This window comes from Plectropomus leopardus, chromosome 4, assembly GCF_008729295.1.
Source record: "Plectropomus leopardus isolate mb chromosome 4, YSFRI_Pleo_2.0, whole genome shotgun sequence".
Classification (NCBI taxonomy): domain Eukaryota; kingdom Metazoa; phylum Chordata; class Actinopteri; order Perciformes; family Serranidae; genus Plectropomus; species Plectropomus leopardus.
In genome coordinates, this window is record NC_056466.1 from 14641006 (window position 1) to 14660445 (window position 19440).

General features: G+C 38.2%; 2 protein-coding genes across 2 annotated transcripts; one reads left to right on the top strand and one right to left on the bottom strand.

Moving 5' to 3' along the window:
* Window positions 1-421: 421 nt before the first annotated feature.
* Window positions 422-2580, bottom strand: gprin3b (GPRIN family member 3b). Its single transcript, XM_042485973.1, has one exon. It carries the CDS (start codon window positions 2546-2548, stop codon window positions 422-424), a length of 2127 nt encoding a protein of 708 aa, XP_042341907.1. The 5' UTR covers window positions 2549-2580.
* Window positions 2581-11053: 8473 nt separating this feature from the next.
* elmod2 (ELMO/CED-12 domain containing 2) lies at window positions 11054-19405 on the top strand. The gene is made up of 9 exons (XM_042485277.1): window positions 11054-11141; window positions 13422-13569; window positions 13662-13690; window positions 15096-15193; window positions 15334-15463; window positions 16396-16529; window positions 17940-18008; window positions 18136-18269; window positions 18402-19405. Exons 2-9 carry the CDS (start codon window positions 13425-13427, stop codon window positions 18557-18559), a joined length of 897 nt encoding a protein of 298 aa, XP_042341211.1. The 5' UTR covers window positions 11054-11141; window positions 13422-13424; the 3' UTR covers window positions 18560-19405.
* The last annotated feature ends 35 nt before the right edge of the window (window positions 19406-19440 follow it).

Consider the following 19440-nt stretch of genomic DNA (forward strand, 5'->3'; position numbering starts at 1 on the left):
AATATATTTGCACAAATATTCTGACAGTAAGTAATATGTTGACCACATGATCAGTCCCTTTTACTGTGGAGAAGGTCTGGACTTCATTTTAGGTCACATAACTGCCATTGTAACTAATATACATGCATTTCACTATTATTGCCTCTGGTATTTAAAAACTGTTAGAAGTCTTATCTCTTTTTATAGTATCTATTTCTAGAAAATAATTCTTGGGTTGTTCATTTTATATTTCTATTTCCTACCTTCTTTGATCACAAACACCACAAATAGTCTGACTCTTTATGCTACAACATTCCAGTATACTTACAGGGATCGTCTTCCCATAAATGCTCTCACTCTGCATTGCAATGACGAGCGGAGGACAAACACTTTGACCTCTTGGAAAAGGGAGGAGTTTGACATTGGCTACCTCTGTGCTGTGCTACTCGAGGACGGAGGAGGGAGGGGGACGCACGCAGCAGTTGGGCCGTCTGACATTTTGCAGCATTGACCTGAAAATGTTCTGCTGCCTCCTTTTGTTCTTCCTGCCGTGTCCCGGCGAGTCAACTGACTTGCGGAAGGAGGTCTGGACCATCAGTTTCCTCTCTTGCTCCTTGATTTTGCACTGCAGGTGGCTCTGGATGGCAAAACCAAGGGATTCTGGGTCGACAGAAGCCCCGTAGACCTCCCAAGTCATCCCCTGTTCATCCCAGACGACATCATGGATGCTCTTTCCTTTCTGCTCCTCATCCTCGTCTTCCTTTCTCTCCGGTTCTAGCTTCTGTTTGCCAGACTTTGTCTCCTTTTTCGGGGCTTTACTTCCAGCTTTAGCCTTTTGTTTGGGACTTTCAGCTTTGTTTTTAGTTAGATCTGACGTGGCATTTGTTGTTGTTGTTGTTGTTGGCGGGGCAGCCTGAGACGATGCAGCATTGTTACTGTCAGCAGATCTGGACTTTGTAGCACCAGCTGTCTCTGGGGGCGTTCCTGATGTGAGAGAGGTTGCTTCAGTAGTGGCTGTTTTTGCTGCAGATTTCTGGATCCCTGTTTTATTTTGGGAGTTACCTGTGTCTCCTTGGTCCTTGTGTTCAATATTGATTTGATAAACTGGCTGGGTGTTGCAGAGAGCTGGCCCGGGGTCTTTAGGTTTAGCTCCAAGCCTTATGTCTTGCTGCTGGGTGGAAGTTTCCAAGTGGAAAACGCCAGCAGTTTGGTTTGGACACATTTCCGCTTCAACAGTGAGTCTCTCTGACCTCAGATCGGTACCAAGAGAACTCATGTTCATTTGACGTATTCCCACACCCCCGTCGACCTGGTAAACTACGGCCAGGCTCTGTGCCACCTCTCTAGGGACCGCACCCCCGCTTGGCCTGCGAGTCACAGTGAAAGGCAGCAGGCTCGGGCTTGTAGCCACGGCCTTACTGCACGTGTTCGCCACCGCCTGAACCTCCATATCGTGACGCTGTTTGACTGGGGTGGACGAAGGGGTTAATGTCATCGTTGAAGCCTCCCTGTACAGCTTGCTGTGCTGCTGCCCTTCAAAGACAGCTGTGTCAGTCTGGCTGGCTTCCTCAAACACCTGCCCATCTGCCGGCGTGGTTTGTGTAGCCTGGGGCAGAATGGTGGAGTCCGTTTGTGATGACGCTGGCTGATGTTTATCTGAGGAGACTTGTGGTTTCTTTACTGGTGGCAAATCCTTTTCGAGATGTTTTGAACTTGAATTCTCATTTGTAAACTCTGCATCTTTGCTCTTTGAGGGAGCTATAATGGAGCTAAGCGGCGCCGTGGTAGTTTCTGTGTTTTGTTTAGGTTTGGGAGTCTCTTGCAGACTGACAGAGCAGCTATGTATGTGATCAGGCTCTTGAGATTTCTGTGATACAGCTGCGCCCTTGTTTTTGGGAGCTAAAATACTCCCTTTATTATCGTGTTGTGGTTCAGATGCTGTATGCCTTAATTCACAGGCATTATTTATATTTTTATTATTTGGAGAAACATGTATATTACTGTCCTCTTGTGCTTTGGCTGAGGATGTCAGCATCGCACACTTCTCCTCTGCTGCACTTGGTCCTTTTATTCTGCAGTCATTCGTCTGCATGTCGACCTTTGATGCTGAAAGAGCAGGCGACACCCCGGCCTTACCGATGTCCTTCTCATCGGCCAGTCTAAACATTTTCATATTAGCGTTAGAATCCCTTTGGTCACCTCCTGCCTCACCCACACTTTGGTCATTTAGAGACAGGTCTTGCATCTGTTGGTCTCCACCTGTGACACGCTCTGACTTTTCCTGGTTTCCATTAGCTGGTTTGTCTGACACAGTGCTGCTAACTGGTGCACCTCCCTTGGAAGCAGTTTTTTGGGTATGTGGGATGATGTTAGCGGGAGAAGCAGTCAAAGATGAGTTATCTTGTTTGTGGTCAGGAGATGTGAGGGTGGGTTTTGGACAAACCTGAGAGAGTTTGAGGTTGGGCTCTTTGGCCCAGTTGGCATTCGTCTCCTTATTGCCCAGTGTGTCCACCACAGCCAGCTGAGGCACCATCTGGACTGTCACTGTCCTTTTTGGGTTAGTTCCCATGCTGGCTTCACTGTTTCAGTCCTTAAATATTGTCGTAATCCAAAGATGGAAACAGATGCGCAATATCTGTCACTTTGCGTGATTCCCTAAAAGAGGAAAATAGAAATATAGTTTGTTTTTAATGATTGAGCTTCACTTAAATCTTGATTTAGACAAAAAATAATGATACTAGACTCACACAGTAGTCCAGGCCTAGAGAGGCATTATGTAAATTACATTCCAGTTAGTTTCTTTGAGCAATCCCATTATCATGCATTTAAATAATCAGTGTTAGAATAAAGGGAAAGCACTGGAACAACAAATGACCCGTATTTGCCTAATCTAACCACTGCTTTGAAATAGATCTAACACATGTGAATCCAATCCTAATGATCCAATTAATCATAACATTTAATTATTACAATACTCTGTGTCCAATCACAGTGGAGTGTATGCAACCATGTCAAGCTACGCTTCTTTTCTGTCTCTGCAATGCTCTTTGAAATGTTAGTCTTAAGAATTAAATAAACTTACAATTATGCAGGACTCAAATAATTCTAGACTAGCGTTGTCAAAAATATTGATTTATCAAAACACATCAATTCTGAATATTTGAAACAGATTCAATACTCATTTTCCACAGTATTGATACATCAGTACCTGCTGCGCTTTCTTGATGTTTACTACAGTCATTCTGCTGCTCTCTGCTACTAACCAAAAAAGTCATCACTGTCATGTCTTAGCCTTGTTATATTTATCTTTTAAAGGTCCAGTGTGTAGGAGTTAGTGTTGAAGTTGCAGATGACAGATTGTATAAATAATGGTTGTAGCTACCGTTATGTCACCCAGTGGTTTATGGACTGCCGTTTTGAAGCCTCAAGTTCAGCATTTCGGCCACGCCACTTTGGTTTGTTGGATCAAGAAGTGACCATATTTGGACAAGAGGCTGGAGCTATGCAATTGGTAAAAGGTGGATCTGACTCACACTGCACTAACTCGCCGACAACCTGTCCACTCAAGCAGCTTGCCCTTACATATGCGTAACTTTGGGCCTTAATAAAATCTTTTTATGTACCAGGCAGTAAATAAAGTAAAGTTTAACATGGGGTCTGTGGGGATTGACTCTGGTTTGGAACTCAATTGGACAGTCAATGAACTACAGTTTTTGGCACTAATGCATTGGCTTAATTTTTCAGCCTCAGAGGTAGTCGCTTGATTATAATCAACTGGAGTCGCTCCCATGTGTCAAGCATGTAGGACAACTACAGCTGCCCTCTCCAGAGCCACCGTTTGCTTCGTCTGCTCTGTTCTACTGTAAAAACAACGTGGCAGACTCTCATGACAGCTCATTCTAGGTTATAAAAACATAACGATTACTTTTTTCAGGTGATTATACACAAATAGAAAACATACTTATTATTTCATACACAGTTTCTGTCAACAGATAGCTCTAAATCCTACACACTGGACCTTTAATAGAAATTTTAAATTGTATGCCCTCCATGTCAATTTCCCTTGTGGTATAGAAAAAGAGACTAAATCTCAATATATTTCAAGGTGTACTAAAGTCAGAAATTCCAGTATTGTGACGATATTTTGAACATTTTAACTTTTTAAAAACTTGAGATTCAAATTGTTTGTTCCAACTGTATAAATAACACAAAAATAAGTATAACTAGAGGCTTATCCTTAAAAAGCTTGCTGTGTCAGACTGAAATAAAGCAAAGTTTACAATATTAGAAGCAAAGTAAGCAAAGAGCAGAAAATAAGACTTTGACATATGTAGGCTGAAAGCGCTTACAGATAAGGATGTTTTTGATTAAAAATGGTCTCTGTTCCACATTCAGGGCAGTTTCATTTGGTCCAGCAGTCTTGTCTGGTCTCTCCTCATGTATATGTCTTGAGCTGAGGTCAGCCCCTGTATTGTTGCTCCAAAAGAGGACTGATCTCTGTGTGTTGTTAAATCAGTTGAAGTATTCACTACTGTGTTCTGTTATAAATTGCACATTTTAGAGCACTTTTACATAATAAATTTAAAAAAATTAACAATTCTTTGAAATGGTATGAGTGAATTATATGAGAATTTAACCTGAACTTTTCAGCTGAAGTTACATTTCTAAAAACAACCCTGCAAAATGCAATTCAACTGTTGAGTGAAAAACAATCACACATCTTGAATTTTAACTCCCTTTTCTGCCATTTAGTGAAAGGTTTGTGTCATTACATTATTTTAATCTCCTAATCAATCTAGTACAACTTCAAAGCATTTAACCTTCACTTTCTCAATTCCTCTCATCACCAGACCTGATGAATGACTCCATCTTCGTCTGTCTCCTGAAAGTGTAAAAGCATCTGAGCCAATTCTGCGAGTAATGTGCCTGCACTCTGCAGAAGTCTGAAGTATCTGATCCTTTTGGAGTCAGACAAATAATTTGCACTGTGAGCAAGACTTTAATCATACAAAGCAGCCTATAGGCTTCATGCAAAGAGGAGGGAAGATCCAACAATTGATAATTCAGTGGTCCACAGGGAGCAAGTTGGCCATTTCCATTTTTACTGATGATAATCAATTCTGCATAATGTGCAGCTCATCTCCGTGAAACTAACATCAAACCCAGCCACGTCTTTTCAGTCATTCTCACGACAACAAGCATCCTCACAAGTCCCCCATCACAACAACAAACACAGATTTTATACTGAACAGGTCATGTTTATGTCTAGATTTACTCAAGAATAATTGATCTCTTGTTGTGCTTGGTAGCCCGAAAGAATCATCTCTAAGTGTGACTTGAATAAAACAGAATAGTAGGCTTTTGTTTAGGGTCATGGGCAGGTGTAGCAGCCCATTTGTGTGTGCTCTCTCCTACTGCATCTGCTTGTCTGTTGTCAAAGTGCAAATATTTATGGACAGCATATCCTGTCTGTAATTAGATATTCAACAATAAAAACGCCAGGGTGTGTTTTTTTTCTCCTGCAGTAGTTAAAAAAATAACAGAATGTGTGTGCAGATTGTGAATTCATGCATCCACATACACATTAAAGTGTTGCACACGACCTATTCGGGCCAATTAAGATCTATGCCATGTACTGTAGCCTACATTTGCAGCCCTGTCCCACCCCAATATCACAGAGGCCACTGATATTTGCTTATTTCATATGACCTTGCGGATAAATTCAACATCTAACACGAGGCACAGTCTAGTGAGAAGATGAGCTTACCTTGAGAGACGCTTTATGTCCCGGTCCTTTGGGGGTGCCGTTTGCGCGTCCGTGTCAGTGAGATGAGGCTAAACCCTAGAAATGAATATGGAAAATCAGCCCTGTGTCGGTGATACCAAGCCACGCCTTCCACCAGAATAGAGGTATTGATCCTCCACAGCGAAGCGCAAAATTCAAGACCTCTGACGGACTGACCGTGCGCAATGAGTCACCGCGGTACGACCGATGGATGCTCCCTCTCAGCTCTTTATTAGCGCTGCCTCACGCTTTAGAAAAAAAAGTGCACCTTTCTCAAAATGGACCTCTCGTGGTGTGTGTGTGCGTGTGTGTATGTCTGTGTGTGTCTGTGTGTACCATCACAGACCGAAGTGGCCCAGCGCAGGCAACGTGGTGCAGCAGAGTAAACCAGATGAATGGATGAATGGGGGGAGAGCGTGAGGGTGAGGGTGGAGGCAGTGCTGTATCAGCCGCAGGCATCCATAGGAGCGTCACTTGCACTTGAAATTGATTACTTATAGATCCCAGCAGCATAATTTCGCTGCTAATATATCGTGTCATATTCCAGTAGGATAAAATCGTTTATTTTGCTTTTTTAATGAGATTTATGAGAATACATTTCCCTGTGAGTTGAGTGCAGTGTGCGTGTGTGTGTGTGGTGTGTGTGTGTGTGTGTGTGTGTGTTTAAAAGGGGAAATAAGGGAGTCTCAGGATATGTGTCTTGAGTACAGTCAGGTGCCTTTACATCACAAAATGCACTTTGAAAATGAAGACATTTTACTGCGTGGTTTAAAGAGGTTTGCGATATAAATCACTTTTATAATCAGGACATTTATAGCAGGCGAGGCTTAGTGTCATGAAGTATCCTGCTCGCTTAAAGATGCAGCTATTCACGTTTAGCTGACTTTCATGTACTGTCTGATCCAAATATTTGAAATCTTCCATTTTGCACGACAGAACAGCTGCCATAAAAAAGTGTTATGTGGATTAAAAGGTTGCAATTATGTATTAAAATTGTGTTTTAAAAAAGATAAAATTATAAGATAATCATAACTGATTTCATGCCTGTAAAATATAACTTTAAGTAAATACTTACCATCAAAACTAAGTAATTACTGGATATTGTAAAAAAGTTTCAGTGGACAGGTATCCGATGCCTGCACAGCTGAAGAAAATGTAAATTTTCTTTCTGTGTCCTTGTTCATGTTTAACCCTTTGAAACGTGTATCAAGATTACTTTTCTTGTGCTTAATTCAGATGCCTTTTATGAGTATTTAAAAGTTTAAACCCTTAGCAAATTGGTTTGATGGTGGCTGGCATGTCACATGGAAGAGGTGCCTGTCAAGCTGCAGGTCACTATTAGAGATCAAAAAACAACAAAACCAGTTGTTATTTACAGAGACATTACTGCGTTCTTGCTGGGAGAGTGGCATAAAGTGCTGTTGCTTTTTTACTAAGATATTGCTGCTATTCCAGCAAGGATTGAGGCCCCCAAACTGTGTTTTTTTAAACATGATCTTTTCCTAACCATACCCAAGTGGTTTTATACCAAAATCTAACCCTAACCACAGAAAAGCTTCAGTATATTTGCTTTATAATAACGTGTAAATGTAACATATCTGTGTATGCAGAAACGTACTGGGCTGGAAGGAGCCTGGCCGACATTCATTTTAGGGCATGGGTCGCTGTATTACACAAGATGGTCTCTAGTTAAATTTATCTTTAAATGCGCAGTGACATGAAAAAGAACAACAGTGGTAGTTTCTTTAAATGCTGACCGACTGACAACAGGGTTTTCTTTGAATCAACCATCTTGTTAACATCATTAAGGTCATTTTTCAAACTGTTGAAAGCTTCCTCCAGAGCCACAGGGGACAAACAGTTTTTGCAGACTAAGTGTAGGTCATCATGCTGACTAAACTGAACTTTATGTATAAAATTGGTTCCCTGTCACATTCCGCCTCCCCGTCCCTCCCTTCGGCCACATTCCCGCTTCCCCAAACCCTCCTTACTGCCTTTCTCCACCTGACCACCAGATGCCCTCAGACTTTTCCCTCAGCTCCAGTCACCTGACTCCCTCAACAACCTGCTCACATGTTTCCACTTCCCTTCATTAGCCCTGCAGTATGCACCATACCCACTCATTCCCTGTCAAATTTCCAAAGTTGCTTTGTTTCTTGCCCTTTTTTGACAAGCTGTTGATATGCTGTAAGTGTTACCTGCCTGATTCATGGGTGGTTATTCTCTGTCACTGCTGAATAAATCTGCCTGTTTAGACTGGTTCCCTTTTGACCCCTGCATGCTGCATGATTCAGGTTTGTGTGCCTCAATTTTTGTGTTTAAATCGCTAAAATGTTCCAATCTGCTCAGTCATCTACATTTGGATCCCATAAGTATCATGATGTCGAACCAAAAAACAGTGGGAAACATTTTTGTATAAGATGTGTACATTCGTGTTGGTCTGGTCAGCAATATTTAGTGTTGGCAAGTAACTAGTTACATGTAATTAGTTACAGTAATTAAATTACAAAATAAATGTCGCTGTTATCAGTTACAGTTACTGAGAAACAAAATTGTAATTAAATAACAGTCACTAATCAAAATTTTGGTTATGTATGAAAATATGTTTTCCATACAAGGTTAATATAATAATAATTATATATTTTATTTATATGTTGCATAAAACACTTATTCTGTTGCTTTACATCTTTTCACTGTTCAGGAACACCTTCTTTTGGCAAGGCGAGTCAGCAAAGCCGTTGAGAGAAATTTGAGTGCAACATTTATGCACTTATGTTTGTATATTTTAAAGCTTTATTGCTCTTTTTAAAACATTTGGTAGAAAAGTACTCAAAAAGTAATCATATGCAATAAGTTACATTACTTTGAGGTACTTGAAATAGTTGTGTTACTTATTACATTTTTAACAGGGCAACTAGTAATCTGTAACTTATTACATTCCTAAAGTAACAACACTGGCACTATTTCACGTACTTGTGCCAAAGGACATGTGCTTTGGTTTTCTCTTTATAAAACTGTAGTGTTTTGGTTGTCCTGTCAAAGAGAGAGACAACAACAAAACAGTCAATTCTCTATTAAATATGCAATTATTTCTCACCTAATCTGTGGTGCTTTAAAAAAGATTTTGTGTCATGCCCGTCAGTGCTGTTATAACTAATTTAATATCAGCATTAAAGGCTACTATGTTGACTCATGCCAGACTCTTATTGTGGCCTAAGTGGTTACTCTGGGGATTCAGTTTTCAAATATAGCCTGGGTCTGGGATAGGAGCTCCTGTTGAAATGCTATAATTGTACGGGATAGACCTCCTGTCTTTAAAAGCCCAGAGGGACTGATTAGGTGAGAAGGCAGACCACAACTTAATTACAGTCGAGTGCACCATCGTGAGCTACTCAGGAGAGATTGTATGCATCGCTGATATCCCAGACTTGTGCTTCAGGATGAGTGCGAAAGTGCAGCCTGTTTGGAAAAAGGGACACAGCTGGTGAGAAGAAATGCCATCTAATGATAAGGATGTGTGGTCTGTTGCAACCATTTGAAACAGTGGAAAGATATAACTGAAAGTGTAAAACTCTAAATTGAGGGACTGTACTTGATTTATCAGAGGAGGGGGGGGGGCTCGTGAGTGACCTCATTTTTTTTCTTTTATGTTGACTCTCCTCGAAGCCACAAATATTTTTTCTCGAGTCTGAAACTATACAAAGCAGTGGAAATATCAGTAATTCAAATTGTTGAATTTGAAATACTTTTGATATTTATAAGTTGAAAACTTGGTTTTTAGCTATTGTCATTCATGCAAGAGTGCAGAATGTAATGTTTTTAGCAGAATCAGGTTGGTGAAAATTGTTTATTTTTGGCAAAAATTTTAAATGAGACAAGTAGAAATTTAATTAAATTAAATTTTAAATAGAAGCTCATCATGCATGATATGTTCAAGGACTGTCAAAATGTAAAAATAAATCTGACAATTATTTATTTTTTTTTTACATTTTCTGGGTTTGAGAGATATTTTTTTATTTATTCATCTCCACCACCAGAATTTGGGGTTCAGTGGGTATTTAAATATTTAAAAAAATACAAATTTTTAAAGTTGTATGTTCCTCCCCTAGGTAAAAAAAAGAGTCCCATTTCCCAGTGCTTTAAAAAACTTTGACATGCCTCCCCCATTTCGGACCACCCCCTCCATCTTAAAAATAACAAACAGTCCCTAATGTGGAATGATAGGGATTTAAGGCCAAATGATTGGTCAAATCTTAAAACGTCAACTCAATCTGCATATTGTGGATCTTGCATCATCTTGTGGTTAAATTGGGAAAGGCAAATTATTGTCTAAACCAGATTCTATGAGCTGGAACCAACTTTATCTGCAGGCAATAATTTCAACAAAGTACAGTTTCCGTTTGTCTGTAATGAGGAGTTTGAGTCATGATGAGTTTGTGCTTAAACACCTCACATGTCTAGATGTACTGTCTAGCTAATGCTTAACCCTTTAAAACCTGAGCAAATTGGTTTTATTTCTTTCGTAAATGAAATGAAAGGATTTTAGATTTTTTAGAAAATTATTATATTTGAATAATGTTATAGAAAACATACATATGTTTTTCCAAATTTTCAGCATTTTTTTCCTGACCATTTTCTCATTTGTTTTTTGTTTTTGTGTTTTTAAAACTTTTTTAAAAGGTAATTTTCTAGCCATGCATTAAGTTACTAATTGTCTTCTCCCTATATTTTTGAAAGAAATCATACCAATTTGCCCAGGTTTGAAAGGGTTAGAATATATATCTGTAGATAGATAGATAGATAGATAGATAGATATATTATTAATCCTTCATATGAAATGACATTCGTTGCAGCAGTTCATTCACAGCTAACCACACATAATATAAAATCATATCTGTTATTATGCACAGGAAAAAAATCTTAAAAATGCACTCTAAAAAATAAATGCTAAAAAAAACATCCTTGGTCAGCAGATGGCGCTGCAGCAGCGCTCAGACGTCACTGACAAGCATGCGTGGCGTCTGCTATGTTTAAAGACATCCGGTAAACTAACAGTTGCAGTAAATTCAAACCTATTTTCTCAGATTATGCACACTATCTGGGCAGAAATTTCAAACCATCGCTCTTTAAAAAAACATGTGTAAGAATTTACATGTAATTATCAAATGTAACTATGCATTTTATCCATAAATCTTCACATTCTTAGCTGCGTGTTATTACTTCCTTTTGTATGTTTGTGTGTCTGGCTAGAGCCTGAACGCACCAGAGCCAGACTGTTGTCAAGAGAAACGTTGCTAACCCGATCTGAACACACGGCTGGCTTCTCGCTCTCCACTGAATTTAAGTTTGGGTATATCTTCCTCTCTACGACAGTGGGGTAAATATAACCTCATCTCCATCTTCGTTTTAAACAGTAATAAGTACATCAATGTTGCAACGCAACCCAATCGACGTAAACATATCATTAGCAAGCTAACAGTTGGCGAATGCAACCTGTTGTCTGAACCGGTTAACTGTCATCTGTGAGTTTTGAAGCTAGCGAGCTTGTTTAGTTGATCAAACCCTGTGTAACTAGCTAGCAGTTTGCTTAGACATGTATACAAAGCTTGCTAAAGCGCTGCTAAACTCGTTTTTATCTTTGTAGCTTAGCATAAATTGAATGGTCACGTTTTGTCTCAAGTTAGCATTAGCGATAATGCTAGCTTCCACAATGCTATTGTTTTAGCTGTTGGCTAGCCTTCTCTCGTTAGCTGTTCCTGTCACACTAACATGATTCCCTGCTTATTGTAGATCATATATCTGTATTATAATGGTGGAGTACTATCAGCTGGTCCTCTCGTGTATTGAATTTGAGTTATCGTCTCGTTTTATACGCAAAATATTGTTTAAACTAACGTTACTCCTAACAGTGGTCATCGTCATCATGACACACAGACACTGGTGTTTCAGTCCTGGTCACAATGGGGCTGTGCTGGGCATCATCGGGCAGTGGACATGGGTGGAGGAAGTATTCAGTTCTGTTACTTAAAAATACTAATACCACATTGCACAAATATACTGTTGCAAGTAATTATCCTTCTTGAAAATGTTACTTGAGTAAACCTACGTAGTGACTTTACTATCCGGAAAAATATTAAATTAAAAAAACAGTGCAACAAACATATTAAGAAATTTAATAAATAAAAATATTTCATATTAACAACAGCAAGTCCTTATATCTGAGAAGCTGGAGCCATGAAATACTTTTGGAAGAAAAATATCTTAAACAATTATCAGTCAATTTTACAATCAGCTGACTTGTTGTCCAAGTTGCACGTGTATATTTCCATATGGTTTGCAAAAATCTTAATTTTAATCTTAATTTGCAAAGCAACAAGTGACTAAAAAAAACCTAAAATAATTGTAATAATTGTAGTATAAAGTACAATATTTCCTTTTGAAGTGCAGTAGAGTAGAGATAGCATGAGATTAAAATAATCAAAGTAATAGTATCTCAAATTTGTACTCAAGTACAGTACTTGAGTAAATGTACTTGGTTAAATTCAACTGCTGGCTGTGGAAAGTAAGGTGATACATTTACTTAAACACTGCACTTAAATTAAGTTTAGAGTTAGATGTACTTTACTCAAGTATTTACATTTATGCTACTTTGTTAAGTTACTTTAAAAATTATGTATTCATTCAAAATATATGATCAGCTCGTTAAATGTTGTGCCTTTTTATAGGTCAAAGTGCCTATTTTGTATAAAAATTAGATCACATTTAGAGGTTTAACAATAGGTCAGTTAATTGATTAGTGGAGTTACAGTTAACTGGTAATGAGTTATAATGGAAATCAGTTATTTCTTTGGGTAATTTTTTCAAGCAAACATTTTCTGGCTCTGTCTTTTCATATGTGATTTTATTTATTTTCCCTTTTCTTGTCTTGTATTATTGTAAATGTAATGTTTTGGGTGATTTTACTGTAGTTTGGACAAAACTTGACAACTGATGACTTCAACCAAGGCTCTTGGAAATTGTTATGGGGGTTGTATTGTTGTTTTACTGTTTTCTGGCATGTTGTATATGAAATTATTAATTGATTAGTCAAAAAAATCAATAATGGAATAATTTATTAGTTGCTACCCTATAAAATCAGCTCTATCTTGATTTGCTACAACATAAAAATGCTGTCATCATGTTAATCCATTTATAATATATAACAATGAGAAATTTTCCTTGAATACCTTAAGTATTGTATACTGAAAATGGCAGTACTGTGTCTGAATATAGTTGGTCTTATAAAGTCTTATAAAGTCAGTCTTACTTGAATTTTGAAATGCGGGCATAAAATTTGATGGCAGGACCTAGTGTTAGTGCTACTTTTAACAAGTTCTTCCTCCACCACTGTCAGTAGGTATCTTTAATGGTCACTTCGCATGAATGTATACTTGCTTTGATCACGTTATCTTACACTTTAACTACTAAATATTTTGTTGATCCAGAGTTTACAAGGACATTCCTTGCACCCTAGAATAAAAAGTTAGGGTGTGGCAGATCAGTTAACCCTGGTGCAGGACCGTCCATCACTGAAGTCAAATTTGTCTGCTTGTGTGAGTCAGACTTTTCTGCCTGAATTCCTCAAGCAGCTGTCGTCGTTTCTCTGTCCATGTTGTAGAAGATGCTGGGGTACATCTGGCAGTATGTCTACACGTCCTTCCTGAGATACTGGCTGAAGTGGTTCATCAGACAGGCAACAGGGAAATGTGAGCTGCAGAGAATATGCTCTGGATACAAGCCTGGGGCAACAAGGACATTAAACGCAGGTGAATTAAACCTTCCTGATTCTGGTTTGCTTTTCCTGTTTAGTAGACATTATTTTCCACTAAATCAATTTGCCTCCTTTGTCCTGTTGCAGAATATTCTCTCCACTCGTCAAAGAACAAGGTAAGAGAATGTGAACTGATAGTATTTTAGTACATAATGGGTTATAGGGATGATTCTGATACCAAGAACTGTTCCAGGATCAGCTTCAGTATTTTAGGTTTATGAATGGCTTTCAACATGGCTATTTCTATTAATTTATGTTCAAGTTAAAATTTCTTTTATAGTTGAAAGACAAAACAATAATAGCTGTAGCACAAACTTGCTAAACAACAGCAAAATGGCTTATGACCTTTTCAGATCTTTTGGTCACTTGCCAGTAAAAATTGTTTCAGGTTTCAGCTCCTGAAAATTGAGGGTTTGCTTAAGTTTCATTGCAACTAAAACATCTCTTCAGTTTTTTTTTTTATAAAGGTATCAGTGTAGGCTCTGAAAATGTGAGATTTTTTTGTTGTTTGCATTTTGTTAAATGATGAATCCTGTGGCCTTATTAAAAATAACTTGAAAGGTTAAATTATGATGTAAATAATTAGTAGTTGCAGATGTACAAAAGTGATTTGCTCTCACAAAATGCCAGAAAAACAAGCACACATAGATGAAAGGAATAATATATAATTGTAGGCCTTTCACATACTACACAGACACAAAGTCAAACATAACTATAAATCTTGAAACAGGCCACAGATAACATACACTGTATATAATATGCAGTATAAATATTTTATGGGCCATAAGAGCAGGTCCCTTAGTCAAAATGTAGACTTGAGTTCTTTAAAGACAACCAGAAGCTGTTTTTCTGTTATCACTGAGACTGTTTCATAGTCTCTATTGCCATGAATACAAATCTTTGTTCCCAGACTGTTTGAGTCTGGACTGTGAGTTGGCAAGCTGTCTTTTCTGGGTAGACTTGAGGCTCTTTCAAAAATATGATATGAGAAACCATCTTTCAGCTTTCAACACAAGGAGGCCAGTATTAAGACGCCAGGATTGGGGTAATGTGATCCCTTACTGTAGATTTGGACAGGAATCTCTCTGCAGATATGAGTGTGAATAATTGATGTTTAAACTATGAGAACACTCGGAAAAATGCAGAGGAAATGCCTCTTGCTTAATTACTACTGACCTTGTTCATTATCTGTTAGGCTTTTGTATGTATGAACTCATAAAATCATATCATGCGAGTGTAATCAGCTCTTATCTTTCATCACTTGCCAGTCTTAGATGAATTGACTCTACTTGTCGTTTATAGCAAAGGAAGCATTTTCCGATCAGCAGTCCAGTCTGTGTAGAAACAGAGGTGCTTGGTCATCTTTTTCATTGTTTCAGAGGTTAACTTTGAAAGATTTGTTTTGTCACTCTGCCTGGCAGCACAGATTATAAAACAGTCACTGTGCCAATTTTCTGTGTGGTTGCTCACTGTATTATTACTTTTCTCCGGCTGCCTTTCCTGTGCTTTCCTCCTTTGTAGGTTTTAAGAGGAGCTTTGAAAACCAACAAGGATCATTTAGAGCAATGTGTGGATCAAATTATGAAAGAGAAGAATATCAAACCCCAGAAAGATCCACTGTAAGGTCATTTCTTATCTGTTGTTTTTGAGGTTGCTTCTCACCAGCAGTACTTTTAATTCCAAATCATATAAAGTGTGGTATTAGTGTGATTTTTGAATTAGTGTGTTCATTATTTGTTTAATCCTCCTACCTGTCTAGGTTCAAGGAAAGCCTACACATCTGTCTGTTACAGATTACAGGACACAACAGCCTGTATATATCTGTGGAAGACTTGAGAAAGGAAGTCTTTGACTCGGAGAACCAAAACCATGAGGCCATGCTGCTGAAGGTGTGTGTTCCTGCTTCTGCATCCCATAGTTTTTAGATGTATGGTCACTCTTCCACAGACCAAACAGTATTAGTCAAAGTATACGTGTGTCTGTTATGATACAGCTCTGAACATGGTGATCCACCACAATGTTTTTTGCAACTCAGTGGCATTTTTGATCAGTCCTTGTGAATTTTGTTACCTGCAACACTGAGTGAAGTTACAGTTGATTTGATTGACATTATTTTAACAGGCAAGCCTCTGTGAGGCTCAAAATTGAGCACTGACAATTTATGTCCACTTAAAATGCTTGTTTTTGCCACTGTCTGGCTCAGATTGTTATTTTAAGTGTCTGACTACAAACACACCAGATTCCATGTAAATAAACAGTAATTTTAGTGTGTGTATAGAGACAGCATTTTTTTCACATCTAGCTGGGTGAATTAAGGGTATATATTACTTTTTTTTTTCTGCTAACTTTAAGTGAATTGTGTTTTACGATGATCAAATGGCTGTTTATGGAGTTTAGTGGGTTTGATGATGGTGATTTCAGAGCTGTTTTTGGTTAAAAAAAAGTCTTTCTCTGTAGGGATACTTTCCATAATGTTTTAAGAGACTTAGAAAAACAATCTGAGCCCGTCAGCCAAAAACAAGCACTTTGTGAAATTAAATTGACGATTAAATTGCAGACTGTATTGCTGCAGCCCTAACGCTCAAATACTGGACCAATTTGATCTAATGATCCGGTGTGTCATATAGATGCATCATAAGTTGAGGCTTTACAAAGAGAAACCACAGTGAAGAGATTTGAGTTAAATGGCACAACAGAATGACATGATTTAGATTACAGTATTAAAAGCAGGATTTCAAAAAGTCACGCACAGAATCATTGTACCTGTAACTAGTACAGTGGCAATACAAATCTGTAACCTTACAATTATTTGTGCTTTCAGCTGTGGGACCTGTTGATGCCAACAATCAAACTGGAGTCGAGGATAACCAAACAGTGGGGAGACATCGGATTCCAAGGAGATGACCCCAAGACTGACTTCAGAGGAATGGGCCTGCTGGGCCTAATCAACCTTGTGTGAGTCCTCAGTGAATATCAATGAGACATTTTTGAGCTAAATTATAAACAAGAAAATATCAGCACAAACCATTAAGACCATCACCAATTACTGTCCTCTCTTTGACGGTTTACTTTTTTGGTGGGAATATCCTCTTGACTTAGTTTAATTCACATTAACACAATCAACATGAACATTGTTATAAATCTTTTATAAGCTTAGGCTTCGTCCGGGCAGTCTTATCTGAGATTTCTTGTTGCAAAGCAGCTGGGTGAAAATTGGCTTAAAAAACATAAATAAAACCTAACATTTGTAAACGGGGAAACACAACACAGATACAAAAAACTGACAAAGCAAACTAAACTTATTTTACAGCTGTGTGTCAAAAGGAGCCTAAAAAATTAAGTCAGTGGGATTTCATACTTGTGTCCAAAGCCAAGCAAAACTGCAGCAAAGCACAATCTTATCACTATAATGGACACTGAAATTTGACAAAGTAGAAATATGCTTTTATATGCATGTTCAAATGATCATCCGTCTTTGTTTTGATGATTTGCACACATTGTTATCATGATGTTTAGATTCGCACACTTAGAAAAGTTAGTATTTGCAAACTAAACACTCAAGTGGCTACAAATAGTGAGGCTGCACAGATCTAGTTAATGATTTATCTGTGTGGAGTCATGCATGTGTGTTTACGCCTCGCTGTCTAGTCGTCTATGTTGTAACATACTGTGACGAAACAAATGACAGTTTTGGCAGAATATTAAGACAAAGAAATATCATCCTCCTCTTGAGTCTTCTCAAAGAAAAAGAGACTGTGGAGTTATAGCTGCGACCGTATCAAAACACCAAAGAGGTCATAGGCTTTAAGCCGTGAACAGCATTATTGGATTAAGCCAAAAGCAATATGAAGCCAAAAGCAATATGTGCTGACAGCTTGACAGTCAAAGCACCCTGCCCTTAGATATGAGTAACTTTGGGCCTATCTAAAATATAAACATTGGAGTTATGTAAAAGTTTACCCCCTGTTCAGTTGTCATGAATGTTAAAATTAGCTATAGAGACCAAAACCATTTTTTGTCCCAGGCTGTAAACATTTATTTCTTCTGCAAAGGTCATTTTAATATGGTGGTCTTGGGGACTGAATCACTTTTGGAGCCAGTCTGAACTGAGGTGAACTGCAGCTTTCTGGCTCGTCATTGTTACTACATTTTCAGCCCCAGAGGTTGTCACTTGAACCCAGTTGATGTTGCAGACTTGTTATCAAAGGCTTTATACAACCCTTTTTTTGGCGTCTGCAGTTGTTCTCCTTAAGCATAAATAGACAGTGAAGGTATTTTCACTTTAAGATTAACCCAGTGAGTGTAAGGGAAATATAGGACTGTTTTAAGGTAAACAAAATTTCTATTGAAATGTTTTTCTTACAGTTTCTTTAGTGAAAACTACACAGAGGAAGCTCGTCAAGTGTTGTCTCATGCAAACCATCCTAAACTTGGGTAAGAGACATTCTTACATGTACAGTATTGGGGCAAATGTTTGATTTCCCTAAAATCTTTCACCTTCTATGTGCATGGGCATTTTTGGCATGCACTTAATGCTAATTTAGTCTTCCTCATATTTCAGGTATTCATATGCCATCGTTGGGATCAACTTGACAGAGATGGCCTACAGCCTCTTGAAAAGTGGTGCTTTGAAGCCGCATTTCTACAACACCGTTATGGGCACACCTGAGCTCTGGCACTTTCATCAGCTATACTGTGAGTAAATAGATATTTTTCAACATCTCTGACTCTTCTTCAGAAAAACACCTAACTAAATCTTCTAAAAGTGAAATGTTGTTGTCTGTTTTTACAAAGAATTCTCTTAAACCTGTGTTTCTTCTCTACTAGGTTACTTGGCCTATGAATTTGATAAATTTTGGGTGGCAGAAGAACCAGAAAGCATCATGCAGTTCAATCAATACAGAGAAAAATTCCACAACATTGTTAAGCTGCATTTACAAGACCCCAATGTGGCTTTCACATTAACTGTGCGTTCTAAAAACTAACGTTATTCACCTCTCCACCAGACCCTCACCCTGACGATGTTTGAGGAAGACGAAAGTGTGAGTAATGCTTTAGATAATAAAAATCTGACTGAAGCTGGCTGGTCACAAAAAAATCTAAAATGAATCCTCATACATTTAGTTTTATGGTTCATTCGTTTGGCTCTGTTCATCTTGTTAAAGTAAGAGTTTTAAATGGAGCATAAAGCTAACACCCTATACCTCAAAAAATGACCATTCCAGTGTTTAATCAGGGCCCTTGTGGAGTGAATTATTATTACTTTTTGCACAAATGAATCTTATTTTTTTGGGGTCTCAACATGCCCAGAAACTCATGAAACTTGGTATACACGTCCGGCCTAGTCGTAATAGCGCCACCTACTGGCAACAGGAAGTAAGCCTTGAGGGACATTTATCATTACACCTTTGTACTGTACAGGGTAAATGAGACCTGCTGCAGAGGTTTAAGCACTTTCAGTGAGCAAGCAGCCAAATTGTTGTAGTTAAAAGACAGTTATTAAAAAATGGTAATTGAACTACCATATTTATAGCTGTTCTGTTTGTATTTATGTAAACAAGTTCTTAGTTGTCCCGCTCAGGAATTAGATTTTTATGTCCAGAGACCATGGCTAAATATGTGCATGTTTTGTCCCTGTTGATGGCATCTGTATTGTGTAATATAGCTGATGTGGAACTCAGAATGTTTTTTTGCCTACGATTTCCTAAATTTGTATGTCTGAAGACTGCATTTTTATTACCTGTTGTTATGCCGTGGTTTGCTTTTGAGGAAGGTTTGTAATTAACACATTTGACTTGGTGTTAATAAATACACATTTTAATGTTTTGAAATGTGTTTTATGTGGATGTACTGATAGAAGTTAATA